The sequence below is a fragment of the Oncorhynchus gorbuscha genome, linkage group LG17 (assembly GCF_021184085.1).
Source record: "Oncorhynchus gorbuscha isolate QuinsamMale2020 ecotype Even-year linkage group LG17, OgorEven_v1.0, whole genome shotgun sequence".
NCBI lineage: Eukaryota > Metazoa > Chordata > Actinopteri > Salmoniformes > Salmonidae > Oncorhynchus > Oncorhynchus gorbuscha.
In genome coordinates, this window is record NC_060189.1 from 42,373,513 (window position 1) to 42,387,797 (window position 14,285).

Here is a 14,285-nt window from a genome sequence, read left to right on the forward strand (position 1 = left end):
TATAAGCTAACAATTAAGACTCCAAACTATTTGTAAAAGTTCAACTGTAATATAACTGTTTAGTGCAGACTTATAAAAGTCCAAACTTATAAAAGTCCTTACAAGTACTCGTAGTGATGAGGAGCTGATGTGTTTGTTGATCTCCTCAACCCACTGATGACAGATGGACGAAGGGGAGATGATGAGGGTAGCTCCTGTCGGGACAGGTGTCATGGCGACCAGGCAGTGAGGACAGTAGAATGGTGTGGTGTCTAGGCTTTCCTCCTTGTAGTTCACACACTCTGCATGCTGCCACAGCTGGCAGTTGAGACACTGCACCCGGGCCTTGTAGTCGATGAGACCCAGTTCGCCACAGATACACTCAAAGCGGTAGTCTGGGGTGTTGAAGGGGGTGAACGACACCCGGGTGGCCGGTGGCATTTCCGGAGTAACAGGTGGACCTGGTTGCTGCTTACTCTCTCCAGGGACATCTTCCACTTTATCCACTCGCTCCGTCGCCTGTCCCTGGGAGTTGTGGAGTGTCTCTTTGTCGTCCTCCTCAGGGCGGTCTGCCTCCGCAATAGGTGACAGATCCTGTGAGGCGCTTAGCGTGTCGCTGCGTCGTTCTTCCTCAAGGCGTCCCTCCTGCTGTTCATGTCTACTGTCCTCTGCAGAAGCAGGACCGTCAGGGGACAGGCAGCTCTGGCTAACATCCTCTGAGGGAGAGAGGTCTGGGGTATCAGGATCTTTATAAGAGGTCTTCCCCTTCTTTCCCGCGCGCCTTAGGGAAGTTCTCCTGGGCCCACTGTCTCCGGAGGGACTCTGCTGCAAAACCAAACCAAACACCATCAAAGACCATCAATGGGTTTAACAGCAGTAATCTGAACGCAGTGCATGCCATTAGAAGAAAAGAAAAACACATTTGAGGCTTACACAGTGAGGGTATTTCACATTTATAATCAAACTCTCTACATCTTATGGAAGACAGTGTAACTGAGAAGACAATATGCATTTCTGCAAGGACTCCAATACGTACACACTTGGCCGTGGTGGTCTTCTTCTTGGTTTCCTTGTATTTCTTCCCCAGTTTAAAGGATCCGGCCAGACCGCGACCTTTGACTCTCTCTACTAGTTCCTCGTTCAGCAGCTTGCCCAGGGCCCTCTTGATGTGGTTGCGGTTCTTCAAGAGGTCGTACCGGTATGTGGTGCGAATGTACGCAAAGATGGCATTGACCGACGCTCCTTTACCAACCCTCATCTCTTTTATTGCCGTGAGCAGCATCACACGCACAGCTGCACAGAGATAACACACAACAGGTTGTAAAAAAAACCCATCAAAAACGCTAATTTGAAAGGATGTAGCTAACATCAACAGTGACTTACTTGGGTAGGATATTTTCACTTTAGGTTGAGCCTCTGACTTGCAGTGAATTATATGCATCTCCTCTTCTTCTGGTCGTGGAGGCGGTACAAAATAATTCACTGACTTTCCCTGAAAATCACAAGAGAGACAACCCTATGCGTTCATCAATCAATGGGAGTATCTTTGAAAAACAATGTTCCCATCTCTGATGTGCCAATAAAGACAAGACAGGAGAGAAAGTCAAAGTGCCATTTGATGCCCCCTTATCTGTAACATGCGCCGAATACAACAGGTGTAGTAGACCTAACAGTGAAATGCTTACTTACAAGCCATTCACCAACAATGCAGTTTTAAGAAAATGCCCCCAAAAAAAAAAAATAAAGTAAGAGATCAGAACAACAAATATTAAAGAGCAGCAGTAAATAACAGTAGCGGGGCTATATACAGGGGGTACCGGTACAGAATCAATGCGCGGGAGCACCGGTGTAGAGGTAATATGTACATGTAGATAGAGTAATAAAAGTGACTATGCATAGATGATAACAGAGTAGCAGCAGCTTAGAAGAGGGGGGGGGCAATGCAAATAGTCTGGGTAGCCATTTGATTAGCTGTTCTGGAGTCTTTTGGCTTGGGGGTAGAAGACGTTTAGAAGCCTCTTGGACCAAGACTTGGCGCTCCGGTGCCACTTGCCGTGCGGTAGCAGAGAGTGTAGTCTATGACTAGGGTGGCTGGAGTCTTTGACAATTTGTAGGGCCTTCCTCTGACACCGCCTGGTATACAGGTCCTGGTTGGCAAGAAGCTTGGCCCCGGTGATGTACTGGGCCATTCGCACTACCCTCTGTAGTGACTTGCGGTAGGAGGCCGAGCAGTTGCCATACCAGCCAGTGATGCAACCGGTGGTGCAGCTGTAAAACCTTTTGAGGATCGGAGGACCCATGCCAAATCTTTTCAGTCTCCTGAGGGGGAATAGGTTTTGTCGTGTTCTCTTCACAACTGTCTTGGTGTACTTGGACCATGTTAGTTTGTTGGTGATGTGGACGCCAAGGAACTTGAAGCTGCTCCACTACAGCCTGCTCCACTCCACTCCACTACAGCCTTGTCAATGAGAATGGGGGCGTGCTCGGTCCTCCTTTCCTGTAGTCCACAATCATCTCCTTTGTCTTGATCACGTTGAGGGAGAGCTGAGCCGTGCAGTCATGAGTGAACAGGGAGAACAGGAAGGGACTGAGCACGCACCCCTGAGGGGCCCCCGTGTTGAGGATCAGCGTGGCGGATGTGTTGTTACCTACCCTACCACCTGGGGGGGAGGGCCGTCAGGAAGTCCAGGATCCAGTTGTAGAGGGAGATGTTTAGTCCCAGGGTCCTTAGCTTAGTGTTGAGCTTTGAGGGCACTATGGTGTTGAACGCTGAGCTGTAGTCAATGAATAGCATTCTCAAATAGGTGTTCCTTTTGTCCATGTTTGAAAGGGCAGTGTGGAGTGCAATAGAGATCGCATCGTCTGTGGATCTGTTGGTGCAGTATGCAAATTGGAGTGGGTCTGGGGTTTCTGCCTGTTTGATGGTTCGTCGGAGGGCATAGCAGGATTTCCTATAAGCTTCTGGGTTAGAGTCCCGCTCCTTGAAAGCAGCAGCTCTACCCTTTAGCCCAGTGCAAATGTTGCCTGTAATCCATTGCTTCTGGATAGGGTATGAACATACAGTCACTGTGGGGACGACTTCCTCGATGTACTTATTGATAAAGCCGTTCCCATAGCAACGATAAAAACATTCCCTAACCAGAAACCGTGGATTGATGGCAGCATTCGCGTGAAACTGAAAGCGCGAACCACTGCTTTTAATCAGGGCAAGGTGTCTGGCAACATGACTGAATACAAACAGTGCAGCTATTCCCTCCGTAAGGCTATCAAACAAGCTAAGCGTCAGTACAGACAAAGTGGAATCTCAATTCAATGGCTCAGACACAAGAGGCATGTGGCAGGGTCTACAGTCAATCACGGACTACAAGATGAAATCCAGCCCAGTCACGGACCAGGATGTCTTGCTCCCAGGCAGACTAAATAACTTTTTTGCCCGCTTTGAGGACAATACAGTGCCACTGACACGGCCTGCAACGGAAACATGCAGTCTCTCCTTCACTGCAGCCGAGGTGAGTAAGACATTTAAACGTGTTAACCCTCGCAAGGCTGCAGGCCCAGACGGCATCCCCAGCCGCGCCCTCAGAGCATGCGCAGACCAGCTGGCCGGTGTGTTTACGGACATATTCAATCAATCCCTATACCAGTCTGCTGTTCCCACATGCTTCAAGAGGGCCACCATTGTTCCTGTTCCCAAGAAAGCTAAGGTAACTGAGCTAAACGACTACCGCCCCGTAGCACTCACTTCCGTCATCATGAAGTGCTTTGAGAGACTAGTCAAGGACCATATCACCTCCACCCTACCTGACACCCTAGACCCACTCCAATTTGCTTACCGCCCAAATAGGTCCACAGACGATGCAATCTCAACCACACTGCACACTGCCCTAACCCACCTGGACAAGAGGAATACCTATGTGAGAATGCTGTTCATCGACTACAGCTCGGCATTCAACACCATAGTACCCTCCAAGCTCGTCATCAAGCTCGAGACCCTGGGTCTCGACCCCGCCCTGTGCAACTGGGTACTGGACTTCCTGACGGGCCGCCCCCAGGTGGTGAGGGTAGGCAACAACATCTCCTCCCCGCTGATCCTCAACACGGGGCCCCACAAGGGTGCGTTCTGAGCCCTCTCCTGTACTCCCTGTTCACCCACGACTGCGTGGCCACGCACGCCTCCAACTCAATCATCAAGTTTGCGGACGACACAACAGTGGTAGGCTTGATTACCAACAACGACGAGACGGCCTACAGGGAGGAGGTGAGGGCCCTCGGAGTGTGGTGTCAGGAAAATAACCTCACACTCAACGTCAACAAAACTAAGGAGATGATTGTGGACTTCAGGAAACAGCAGAGGGAACACCCCCTATCCACATCGATGGAACAGTAGTGGAGAGGGTAGCTAGTTTTAAGTTCCTCGGCATACACATCACAGACAAACTGAATTGGTCCACTCACACTGACAGCGTCGTGAAGAAGCGCAGCAGCGCCTATTCAACCTCAGGAGGCTGAAGAAATTCAGCTTGTCACCAAAAGCACTCACAAACTTCTACAGATGCACAATCGAGAGCATCCTGGCGGGCTGTATCATCGCCTGGTACGGCAACTGCTCCGCCCTCAACCGTAAGGCTCTCCAGAGGGTAGTGAGGACTGCACAACGCATCACCGGGGCAAACTACCTGCCCTCCAGGACACCTACACCACCCGTTGTTACAGGAAGGCCATAAAGATCATCAAGGACATCAACCACCCGAACCACTGCCTGTTCACCCCGCTATCATCCAGAAGGCGAGGTCAGTACAGGTGCATCAAAGCTGGGACCGAGAGACTGAAAAACAGCTTCTATCTCAAGGCCATCAGACTGTTAAACAGCCACCACTAACATTGAGTGGCTGCTGCCAACACACTGTCATTGACACTGACCCAACTCCAGCCATTTTAATAATGGGAATTGATGGGAAATGATGTAAATATATCACTAGCCACTTTAAACAATGCTACCTTATATAATGTTACTTACCCTATATTATTCATCTCATATGCATATGTATATACTGTACTCTACATCATCGACTGCATCCTTATGTAACACATGTATCACTAGCCACTTTAACTATGCCACTTTGTTTACTTTGTCTACACACTCATCTCATATGTATATACTGTACTCGATACCATCTACTGTATGCTGCTCTGTACCATCACTCATTCATATATCCTTATGTACATGTTCCTTATCCCCTTACACTGTGTATAAATTGTTAGTTAGATTATTGGAATTGTTAGTTAGATTACTTGTTGGTTATCACTGCATTGTCGGAACTAGAAGCACAAGCATTTCGCTACACTCGCATTAACATCTGCTAACCATGTGTATGTGACAAATAAAATTTGATTTGATTTTGATTTGGTGTACTCCTCAATGGCATCGGAAAAATCCCGGAACATATTCCAGTCTGTGCTAGCAAAACAGTCCTGTAGTTTAGCAAGCATCTGCTTCATCTGACCACTTTTTATAGACCGAGTCACTGGTGCTTCCTGCTTAAACTTTTGCTTGTAAGCAGGAATCAGGAGGATAGCATTATGGTCAGATTTGCCAAATGGCGGGTGAGGGAGAGTTTTGTACGCGTCTCTGTGTGTGGAGTATAGGTGGTCTAGAATTTTTTTTCCCTCTGGTTGCACATTTAACATGCTGATAGAAATTAGGTCAAACTGATAGAAATTAGGTCAAACTGATTTAAGTTAGCCTATATTAAAGTCCCCGGCCACTAGGAACGCCGCCTCTGGATGAGCGTTTTCCTGTTTGCTCATGGCGGTATACAGCTCATTGAGTGTGGTCTTAGTGCCAGCATCGGTCTGTGGTGGTATGTAGACAGCTATGAAAAATACAGATGAAAATTCTCTAGGTAAATAGTGTGGTCTACAGCTCATCATGAGATACTCTACCTCAGGCAAGCACAAAGCCATAAGACTTCCTTAGATATTGTGCACCAGCTGTTGTTTACATTCGTGTCTTACCAGAGGCTGCTGTTCGATCCTGCCGATAGAGTGTATAACCCGCCAGCTGTATGTTATTAATGTCGTCATTCTGCCACGACTCAGTGGAACATAAGATATTACAGCTTTTAATGTCCCGTTGGCAGGATATATGTGCTTTCAGTTCATCCCATTTATTTTCCAGCGATTGAGCATTAGCTAGCAGGATGGAAGGCAAAGGCAGATTAGTCACTTGTCGCCTGATCCTCACAAGGCACCCTGGTCTTTTCCGCAAAATCTCAGTTTCCTTCTCCAGCGAATGATGGGGATCAGGGCCTGGTCGGGTGTCTGTAGTATATCCCTCCCGTCCGACTCATTGAAGAAAAATTCTGTCTAATCTGAGGTGAGTAATCGCAGTTCTGATGTCCAGAAACTCTTTTCGGTCATAAGAAACGGTATCAGCAACATTATGTACAAAACAAGTTACGAACAACGCGAAAAAAACAAACAAAATAGCATGGTTGGTGAAGAGCCGATAAGACAGCAGCCACCCCCTCCAGCACCATCATAACATGGTTCTCACCAGAGGCAGGGTGAGGGCCTCCTGCTTCAGGCCCTGTCTGCTGTTGTTCAGTATAAGAGCCAGGACCTCCACAGTCTTCCCCAGCCCCATCTCATCAGCCAGGATCCCCCCAGGCCACTCCAGCCCAGCCAGGGGGAACTCACGAATCAGGCTGCAGGGAGAATTAGAGCAATAGACAAGAAATGGTCCATGTATGTTGGCATGTATTTAAAAACAGTAAAAACACTGTAATAACTACTATCAGGCTGCAACAGGGAGATATTGTCAATGTCATGACCCTATAAACTGTAATAAAATGTGATATCCATGTAATAACAATGTATTAAACACAGCGCAGAGGCTGATTGATTATATTTCGTTATGTTTATGATTTGTATTATCTGCCAGTGTTTGATAATGAAGATATTTGTAGATAAGGTCATACCAGCCTGTATATGGATTGTAGAATAGCTTCTTCCCACACAATGTGACAAGCTCCCTCCATAGGAAATTTAGAGATTGTTCTGGGAAGGGGAAATTACATATTGTTACTATTGTCCAGTATAATTAAAATAGAAAATACTTTCCCATTTGGAATTAGTTCCATAATATACAACCTGGCAGGCAAAATAGATTCATGTCAACCTGTTTTGCCTGCAGGGAGAACGTATATACCTTGAGAAGCGCTACTGCTCCTGTACTTTTCTCTCCTCAGCATCCAGTTAACAGCCTGACTCTGGTATGGCCTGAGGACTGGGATAAGAGCCTTGTGCTGTACATCTATGCTCACGTCCCGGTTCTCTCTCTGGTGGAGGTGTCTGACGTAATCATACAGCTCCTCCACGTTCTGCCTCTCCAAGTCAGTGTCACACTCCTCCTCCTCGGTCGACACCACTTCTACCATGGGACCAGGGAAATAGTACACAGAGTGTCATGGGTCAATTGAGGAGGAGAAGTAAGGAGGTTTGTTCCACGAAATGAGTATGTTTTGCATCCATTTGATTAAGTAGAAATTGTGCAACAATATTGAATTTTAAAAGCCTGTTATATTAAATGAAGTGCCCTTTAATATAGACCACATGGAGAATTCAATAAAGCAGATTTTTATTGTGATTAAAGATAAGCTAAAGTGCCATTTTTGTTATTTAAAAAAAAAGATTCATTTAGCAGACGCTCTTATCCAGAGCGACTTGAGGGAGCAATTAGGGTTAAGTGCTCAAGGGCACAGATAGATTTTTCACATAGTTGGCTCGGGGATTCAACTTTTCGGTTACTGGCCCAACGCTCTTAACCGCTAGGCTACCTGCCGCCAAAATCCAGCATTTTTACATGCCTCTCCGTGCACCCTCTATGACTCCCCTCCGTGGCACTCTCTACATTTTAACCCACTTAACCTCAAAACCCATCCAAGTTTTAACCATTGTTGTAAAGCCCTAGTTATTTTGTTGCCTTGACAATTTCTGAAGATGATTTATTTCATGTGATTAGTAATTCATTTACATCTGTCCCTCATTTAAAGGTCAACCCTGTGACGTGAACTGAACTCTCATTTTAATATGGTTAAACTATTCCCTGTTAAATATTTTAATAGTCAAATCATAGTTGAGCTGGTTCTACTCTTTTTTCTGGTGTTTTGTGGTGGAAAAAAACCTTGTTAACCATGATAGACAGGCTAGAAATGTTTTTTTTTTTGCATTCAATTGCCACTCCCTGTTGCACACAACAAGCTTCCATTCCCCCTTTCACAAGTGGTTTTATGGTGGATTTCAAATGAAATGATCAACCCCATTACGGTCAAACTTGTTACTTTATTTGGCACTTAATAGACATTTACTATAGTAAAAAAAAATTGAGATGGGAAAACATGTTTTTTGTTTTTAAGTTGAACATGTGCTATTTATGACAGAACGTTAAAATGAGGTGAAAAAAAAAATCGGTCCAAGTTTACACTTCACAAAAGGCACTGAATTGGTGGAACGACTCAGGAGGAGATGGAGGAGGAAGAAGAAGAGATACAAGTTACTTACCAGGGATGATAAAGTCATAGTAAAACTCCATTAACTTCTGTATCAGTTGATTTGCCTTTCTGATCCGTCCGTTTCCCTCGCTGAGGAATTCAGGCTTTCCCAATCCCGATTCCAGTACATATATCCCCACCTGCCGCGGGAAGGCCGACAAACACAGGAGAAAAAAACCACCACTGCACTTCTTAAGAAATATAAACAGCAAAAATAATAGGCAATTGAATAATTCATTCCATATTCATAACCATAATGGCCAAACACAATTGATGGGTGACTACATCAGCCACCACGCTGAATAAACTACACATTTCATTGAAGCTCTTGTGAAGAACTGAAAAAAAAAGTAATATTGACACTACTCTCCAAGTGATCACAGAGTACATAAAGTGAAAGTGCACACCTTAATTTCATCCTCCCCTGGCTGATGACACAGCTGCACAGCTCTTCTCTTCTGCAGCCAGTCCAGCTCCTCCAATACTATCCCTCCAGCCAGGAAACACTCCACTGGGCAGGTCCTATCCAGAGGCCTCATCTCCAGTCCTCCTGTACTTGTACTAATCTCTTCGCTGCTGCTGGTCAAACTGAGGCACAACTGATCTCCTGTCCTACGAAGGGTGAACGCCCTCTGGTCACAGCCTGGGGGATTAACCCACAGAGGGGGAGGACGGAGGCTGAACTCCCCGATCAGAGACTTCCAGATGTGAGCCAGGTCAGAAAGAGGAAGCACAGTGAGGGAGAGGAAAGTGGAGGAGGTGTCTGTGGAGGAGGAAGCAGGGAGCTGGGGGTCCTCTCCTAGTCCTAGGTCTGACAACAGAGCTCCTGAGCTGGAGCAGCTTGCCTCACAGTCCTCCTGGACGCTCAAGAGAAGAGAACCGGTTGGGATCTGGTGGGTGGTTGAAAGAAGGGAACTGGTTGAAATCTTGTCGCCAGTGAAGAGAAGGGAAGCAGTTGGGATGTGGTGGCTGGTGGACAGAAATGAGCTGGTTGGAATCTGGTCTTCCTCTTCTTGGAGTAGAGTCTCAATCCTGCGGTCCTCGTGCATGTTCCAGTTCAGCTTCTTCTTGGCCTCCTCATCTACCCTCACCGGTGGGGCACGCTTCCTTCTGTTGCTCATGGTGGCAGCCTAGGAGAGCATAGGATGTCGGGAAAGTCACTCACTGCTGTAATGCTTATGATGAGTAAAGCATGCCCAGATTAAAAAGTGGAGGGAACTGAGTTATGAAGAACCATGCAATGAAAGTTATTAGAGGTTAGTTAATCAAAGCAAAAACCCACGTTATGGACACGCATGGATTTAAAAAAAACACCTGTCGGATCTACTTATACCATTGAAGTCTATTCCAGATTACCATAAAACGTCGTGGTTGGGCAATTCCGTTATCCTGACGTTCTAAATCCTTGGTGTAAACTTGCTAATTCTCTTCACATTACGACAGCTGCTCACTGATTGATTATCGAACTACAAAGTGTCAACAATGGCTCTGCAATGTAGAAATCCCATACTGCAACATTTTGCTACAATGTAACGAGTAGGCAACACCACAGTGCCGCTTCTAGGTGCACTGTGATTGTTGTCTGGCTTTGATAGCAAATATGTCTAGTGTCTGGCTCTAACAAACATTGAACATTTACTTTTTATCTCTCACAAAGCGTCGTCTCTGTTCCTGGTCCCTGCAGACGAAGTAATAGACTGGTCTGGTTGATCGAAATCAGTCAAGAATGGACTTTACTGTCTTCTTGAACAGCCAGCTCCTCCGCCGCTGCGATGCGCCATGTTTTCATATTACAGGACGGAAGTGAGGTAGCGTCACAACAAGGTTGAAACAGAACCGTCGGGCCACAACCACTAGGTCGCAGCATTGCTCTCTGTCTGCAAAGAGTTTAACAAAATATGTCTTTTGCTCTCTTTCTAGTTGCCTTCAATTTGCCCCAATTATGTCTCACACAATTATAATAATTCTGTCAAACCATAGGGGGCGCGTGAATTTAACGTTTGGGGAAGCTATATTTTCACGAGAAACGTCCCCTTAATGATAAAGCATTGCATGCATATATCGTTGCTTGTGCAGACTGATGTAAAATAGCCTACTATTCGTATAATCTGATGAGTATATTGCATAGTCATAAATTAGGCTAAGAATATAACCTAAATAACTGTTCGCGAAAAAGTCCGTTCTGATTTCCCACTCCTTTCTTTGCACAGGTCCAGAGCTCAGCCCCCGATAAAAAAAGAATGTTTTTTAAATGTATGATGCGAGAACATTTTTGCCTTTTACAAACACATTTCATGCAAATCTACGACATCTTTAATATCCGAATCTTTAATATCACAAACATGCTGAGATCAAAAGCTGAGATCAATAAAAACGACATTGTCTTGAATGCAACCTTCTAATCGAGGCCCATGAAAAGGGGAGACTATGACGTCCATCTAGCCAAGAGGAGGAAATGATTGTCCTAAAAAGAACCTACCAGTGGCACGGACTCACCCATTGATAAAGACAGTGAATATGCATTCATCGACGCTCTTTGCTATAGTGCAAATATAATAGGCTCCTTTGGAATTTGAGATTTTTGTTAGTTTAACTAAAGACAAACAGTTTAGAGATGTGTTTTTGTCTCCTGTCGTTTGTGCTTTGTCCCGCAATTTAATTTTGAAATATTGTGTTAGGTTTAGGATTGTAGATACTTCACACAGACAGCTGTAAATGAACAATCAGCTATTTGATATTTGCTACACGCGCTGCCCAAATTGCGCGTTTCCCGAGTTTAGGTTATGTGCTGCGCTGGGATTTAAAGCAATCAATCAACATATATATTTTTTTAAAGAAGCTATTGATCCTCTGTGGCTAAATCATGCACACGGGTCTGGTCTTTTGAATTATTGCATTTAATTTTTGTTTAGACAGCAGTACGTATATCATTATGGCAAATTCAATTCAATTTACTTTAGGGGAAGCTTAACTTGGATGCGCAGCCATTAGATGCGCCGCCAAACAAATAGATGCTGTTGTCTATTTAGATATGTTACATATCAGCTTATACCACTGACTAGCCTAGCCTACTGCTATTAGCCAGCAGGATCCTATAGCCTAATGACATGATCATACCTTTATTTTGAAAAATAAATAAAGCAAGCTTGTACATGCAATTAACTTTTTTAATGTAGCTTACAATAAATACTATGTATATCTCTGCATACTGTCTTTTATCGGGGACATGCAATGCAGTTTATGTGACCCGGTTTTAAAGATGCATGCAATGATCAAAAGGAATAGAAGGGGGGCACCCATGCTTCATTTAAAAGAGAGAGAGATAAGAGACAGAGAGAGAGAGAGAGGCAAAAAGAGAAACCCTGTATTGGCGCGGCAAAGGCTTAACTTGGGCTCCAAACTGAGAGGTTCAGGAGACGAGGAGGTACGCAATGTTCCCGAGGCAGGAGGTGCAGGTATGTCCACACTCTAACGTTGTGATATTTAGGGTGTTTTATGCTAAGGATTTCAAAAGGTGCAACGTAGAATGGAGACTGCTCTTCATGTGAACATCAGTGATGGTAGCATTTTGTTTAGTTAGGGTGATATATGCATGAGTGGGCCACTTTTTGGCCAATGGCTGTGTACACAATAAAAATAAGTCTACCCCTACTCAATGTATGTTTATTTCAATTAATTAAGGTCTAATCTACATTGTGACGATGAAGCATGTTGATAATGTGTTGTTCAGTGGATGCTAATACCCCTAAAAGAAAATCAGACCCCTACTTTTGCTAAAGCGTGGCTTTAAGTTTTAGTGGGACATTTAAGTAGATGAAGTGGGACACTATTTACTCATTAGAAATACATGACTATCCCACTTCACCTGGCACTTGTTAGGAAATCATAAATAAGACTTTGTAGAGGCATATAGATAACACACTCTCTGATCTATTTATGTTTTATGCTGTCCATGATCTTCTATTAGACCCTCTCATCAATGCTATTGGGAAATTGATTTGGGGACATTCCAAGCTCTTGGTGAAAATCTACCTAAAGGAGCTTGCTCAGCTTTTAATTGATCTGGAATCACCTCTATTATTCCCTAAATGCTGTCCCCTTTCATAAATTGAGGCTCTTTTCTAGCCTACATTTCTTACATTTCTTACATGTCATTCTTTCGTTCTTTCCTTACCACCCTTGTTATTTCCCTTGAATTCCTTTCACTGTCATCCCATGATGTTTATGTGCTATATAGCGTCTAGACTTGATTTTGAGATGTTATGAACAACTACAACAACTTATTTCAAAGTACTTTAGAATATCGAATGAAGTAAATTATATTTAAATTGATTAAAGGTTTATGTTGTGCATTTTTATAGCTGAAAAGTTCCCTGCCAGTAATTTCCTTCATTAGATATGGGACAGTACTATAAATGAGATTTTCATCAAATATTCAAGCTGTTTACATGAATGTTTATTATATTTCAAAACGCTATCAATAACTATTCATTTTAACACTGAAATGCTAGATGGTTAAATTATAATTGACAGAATGACAGCCTTGTCATTCTAGTGTGAGGTTTCATAGTACAGCGATTTTTCATCATTTTTAACGGGTCTCCCCACCTAAGAAACCTGACCATGAATGATGGGTATGTCCACCAATGATGTGATGTCACACTAACCAACACAGAACATATGCAGTAGCAACCCCAAAATAACATCTGTTGTGATTGGTTTGCAAAATGACCATAGTACAGTACTCTCAAACACAAATGTCCCACTACACCTGATGTCCCACTAATGCGGACTTCACCCTATATTAATAATATGGCATTTCATTCACAAATGTCTGAAACATTTGAATCAATGAAAAACTGTGAAATAGCCGATTTGATCTAAAACGTTTGTAAGTTATTGTCAATTTGAATGTCCGTTAGACTTTGAAAATCTCAATAGGTTATATACAGTACCAGTCAAAGGTTTGGACACACCTACTCATTCCAGGGTTTTTCGATATTTTGACTATTTTCTACATTGTAGAATAATAGTGAAGACATCAAAAGTATGAAATAACACATATGGAATTATGTAGTAGCCAAAAAAGTGTTAAATAAATCTAAATATATTTTATATTTGAGATTCTTCAAAGTAGCCAAAGTTTTCCTTGATGACAGCTTTGCACATTCTTGGCATTCTCTCAACCAGTTTCATGAGGTAGTCACCTGGAATACATTTAAATTAACAGGTGTGCCTTGTTAAAAGTGAATTTGTGGAATTTCTTATGTCTTTCCTTCTTAATGCGTTTGAGCCAATCGGTTGTGCTGTGACAAGGTGTGTGTGTGTGTGTGTGGGGGGGGTATACAGAAGATAGCCCTATTTTATAAAAGACCAAGTCCGTATTATGGCAACAATAGCTCAAATAAGCAAATATAAATGACAGTCCATCATTACTTTAAGACATGAAGGTCAGTCAATGCGGAAAATTTCAAGAACTTTGAAAGTTTCTTCAAGTGCAGTTGCAAAAACAAGCGCTATGATGAAACTGGCTCTCACGGTGACCGCCACAGGAAAGGAAGACCCAGAGTAACCTCGGATGTAAACTCAGAAATTGCAGCCCAAATAAATTATTCACAGAGTTGAAGTAACAGACACATCTCAACATCAACTGTTCAGAGGAGACTGTGTGAATCAGGCTTTCATGGTTGAATTTCTGCAAAGAAACCACTACTAAAGGATACCAATAATAAGAAGAGACTTGCTTGTGCCAAG

The 14,285-nt window shown here is 43.8% G+C and overlaps 2 protein-coding genes across 4 annotated transcripts in view; one reads left to right on the forward strand and one right to left on the reverse strand.

The window, feature by feature from the left end:
- shprh (SNF2 histone linker PHD RING helicase) overlaps positions 1-10,314 on the reverse strand; it is a 34,601-nt gene extending 24,287 nt beyond the window's left edge. The window contains exons 1-9 of one of the 2 annotated variants that reach the window (XM_046308207.1): positions 10,171-10,314; positions 8,939-9,661; positions 8,542-8,671; positions 7,190-7,411; positions 6,960-7,038; positions 6,536-6,686; positions 1,363-1,471; positions 1,016-1,272; positions 103-801 (exon numbers count right to left, since the gene is read on the reverse strand). In XM_046308207.1, coding sequence (XP_046164163.1) covers positions 103-801; positions 1,016-1,272; positions 1,363-1,471; positions 6,536-6,686; positions 6,960-7,038; positions 7,190-7,411; positions 8,542-8,671; positions 8,939-9,652 — 2,361 coding nt within the window. In that variant the 5' untranslated portion in view covers positions 9,653-9,661; positions 10,171-10,314. Of the gene's footprint in view, positions 1-102; positions 805-1,015; positions 1,273-1,362; positions 1,472-6,535; positions 6,687-6,959; positions 7,039-7,189; positions 7,412-8,541; positions 8,672-8,938; positions 9,662-10,170 lie in introns of both variants that reach the window. The other variant, XM_046308206.1, reaches the window with a different exon arrangement.
- A 1,578-nt stretch (positions 10,315-11,892) lies between these two features.
- The window catches only part of LOC124001165 (metabotropic glutamate receptor 1-like), a 32,344-nt gene continuing 29,951 nt past the window's right edge, over positions 11,893-14,285 (forward strand). For both annotated transcript variants that reach the window (XM_046307767.1, XM_046307768.1), the window contains exon 1: positions 11,893-11,986. The gene's annotated coding sequence lies outside the window, so the exon portion shown is untranslated. The remainder of the gene's footprint in view (positions 11,987-14,285) is intronic.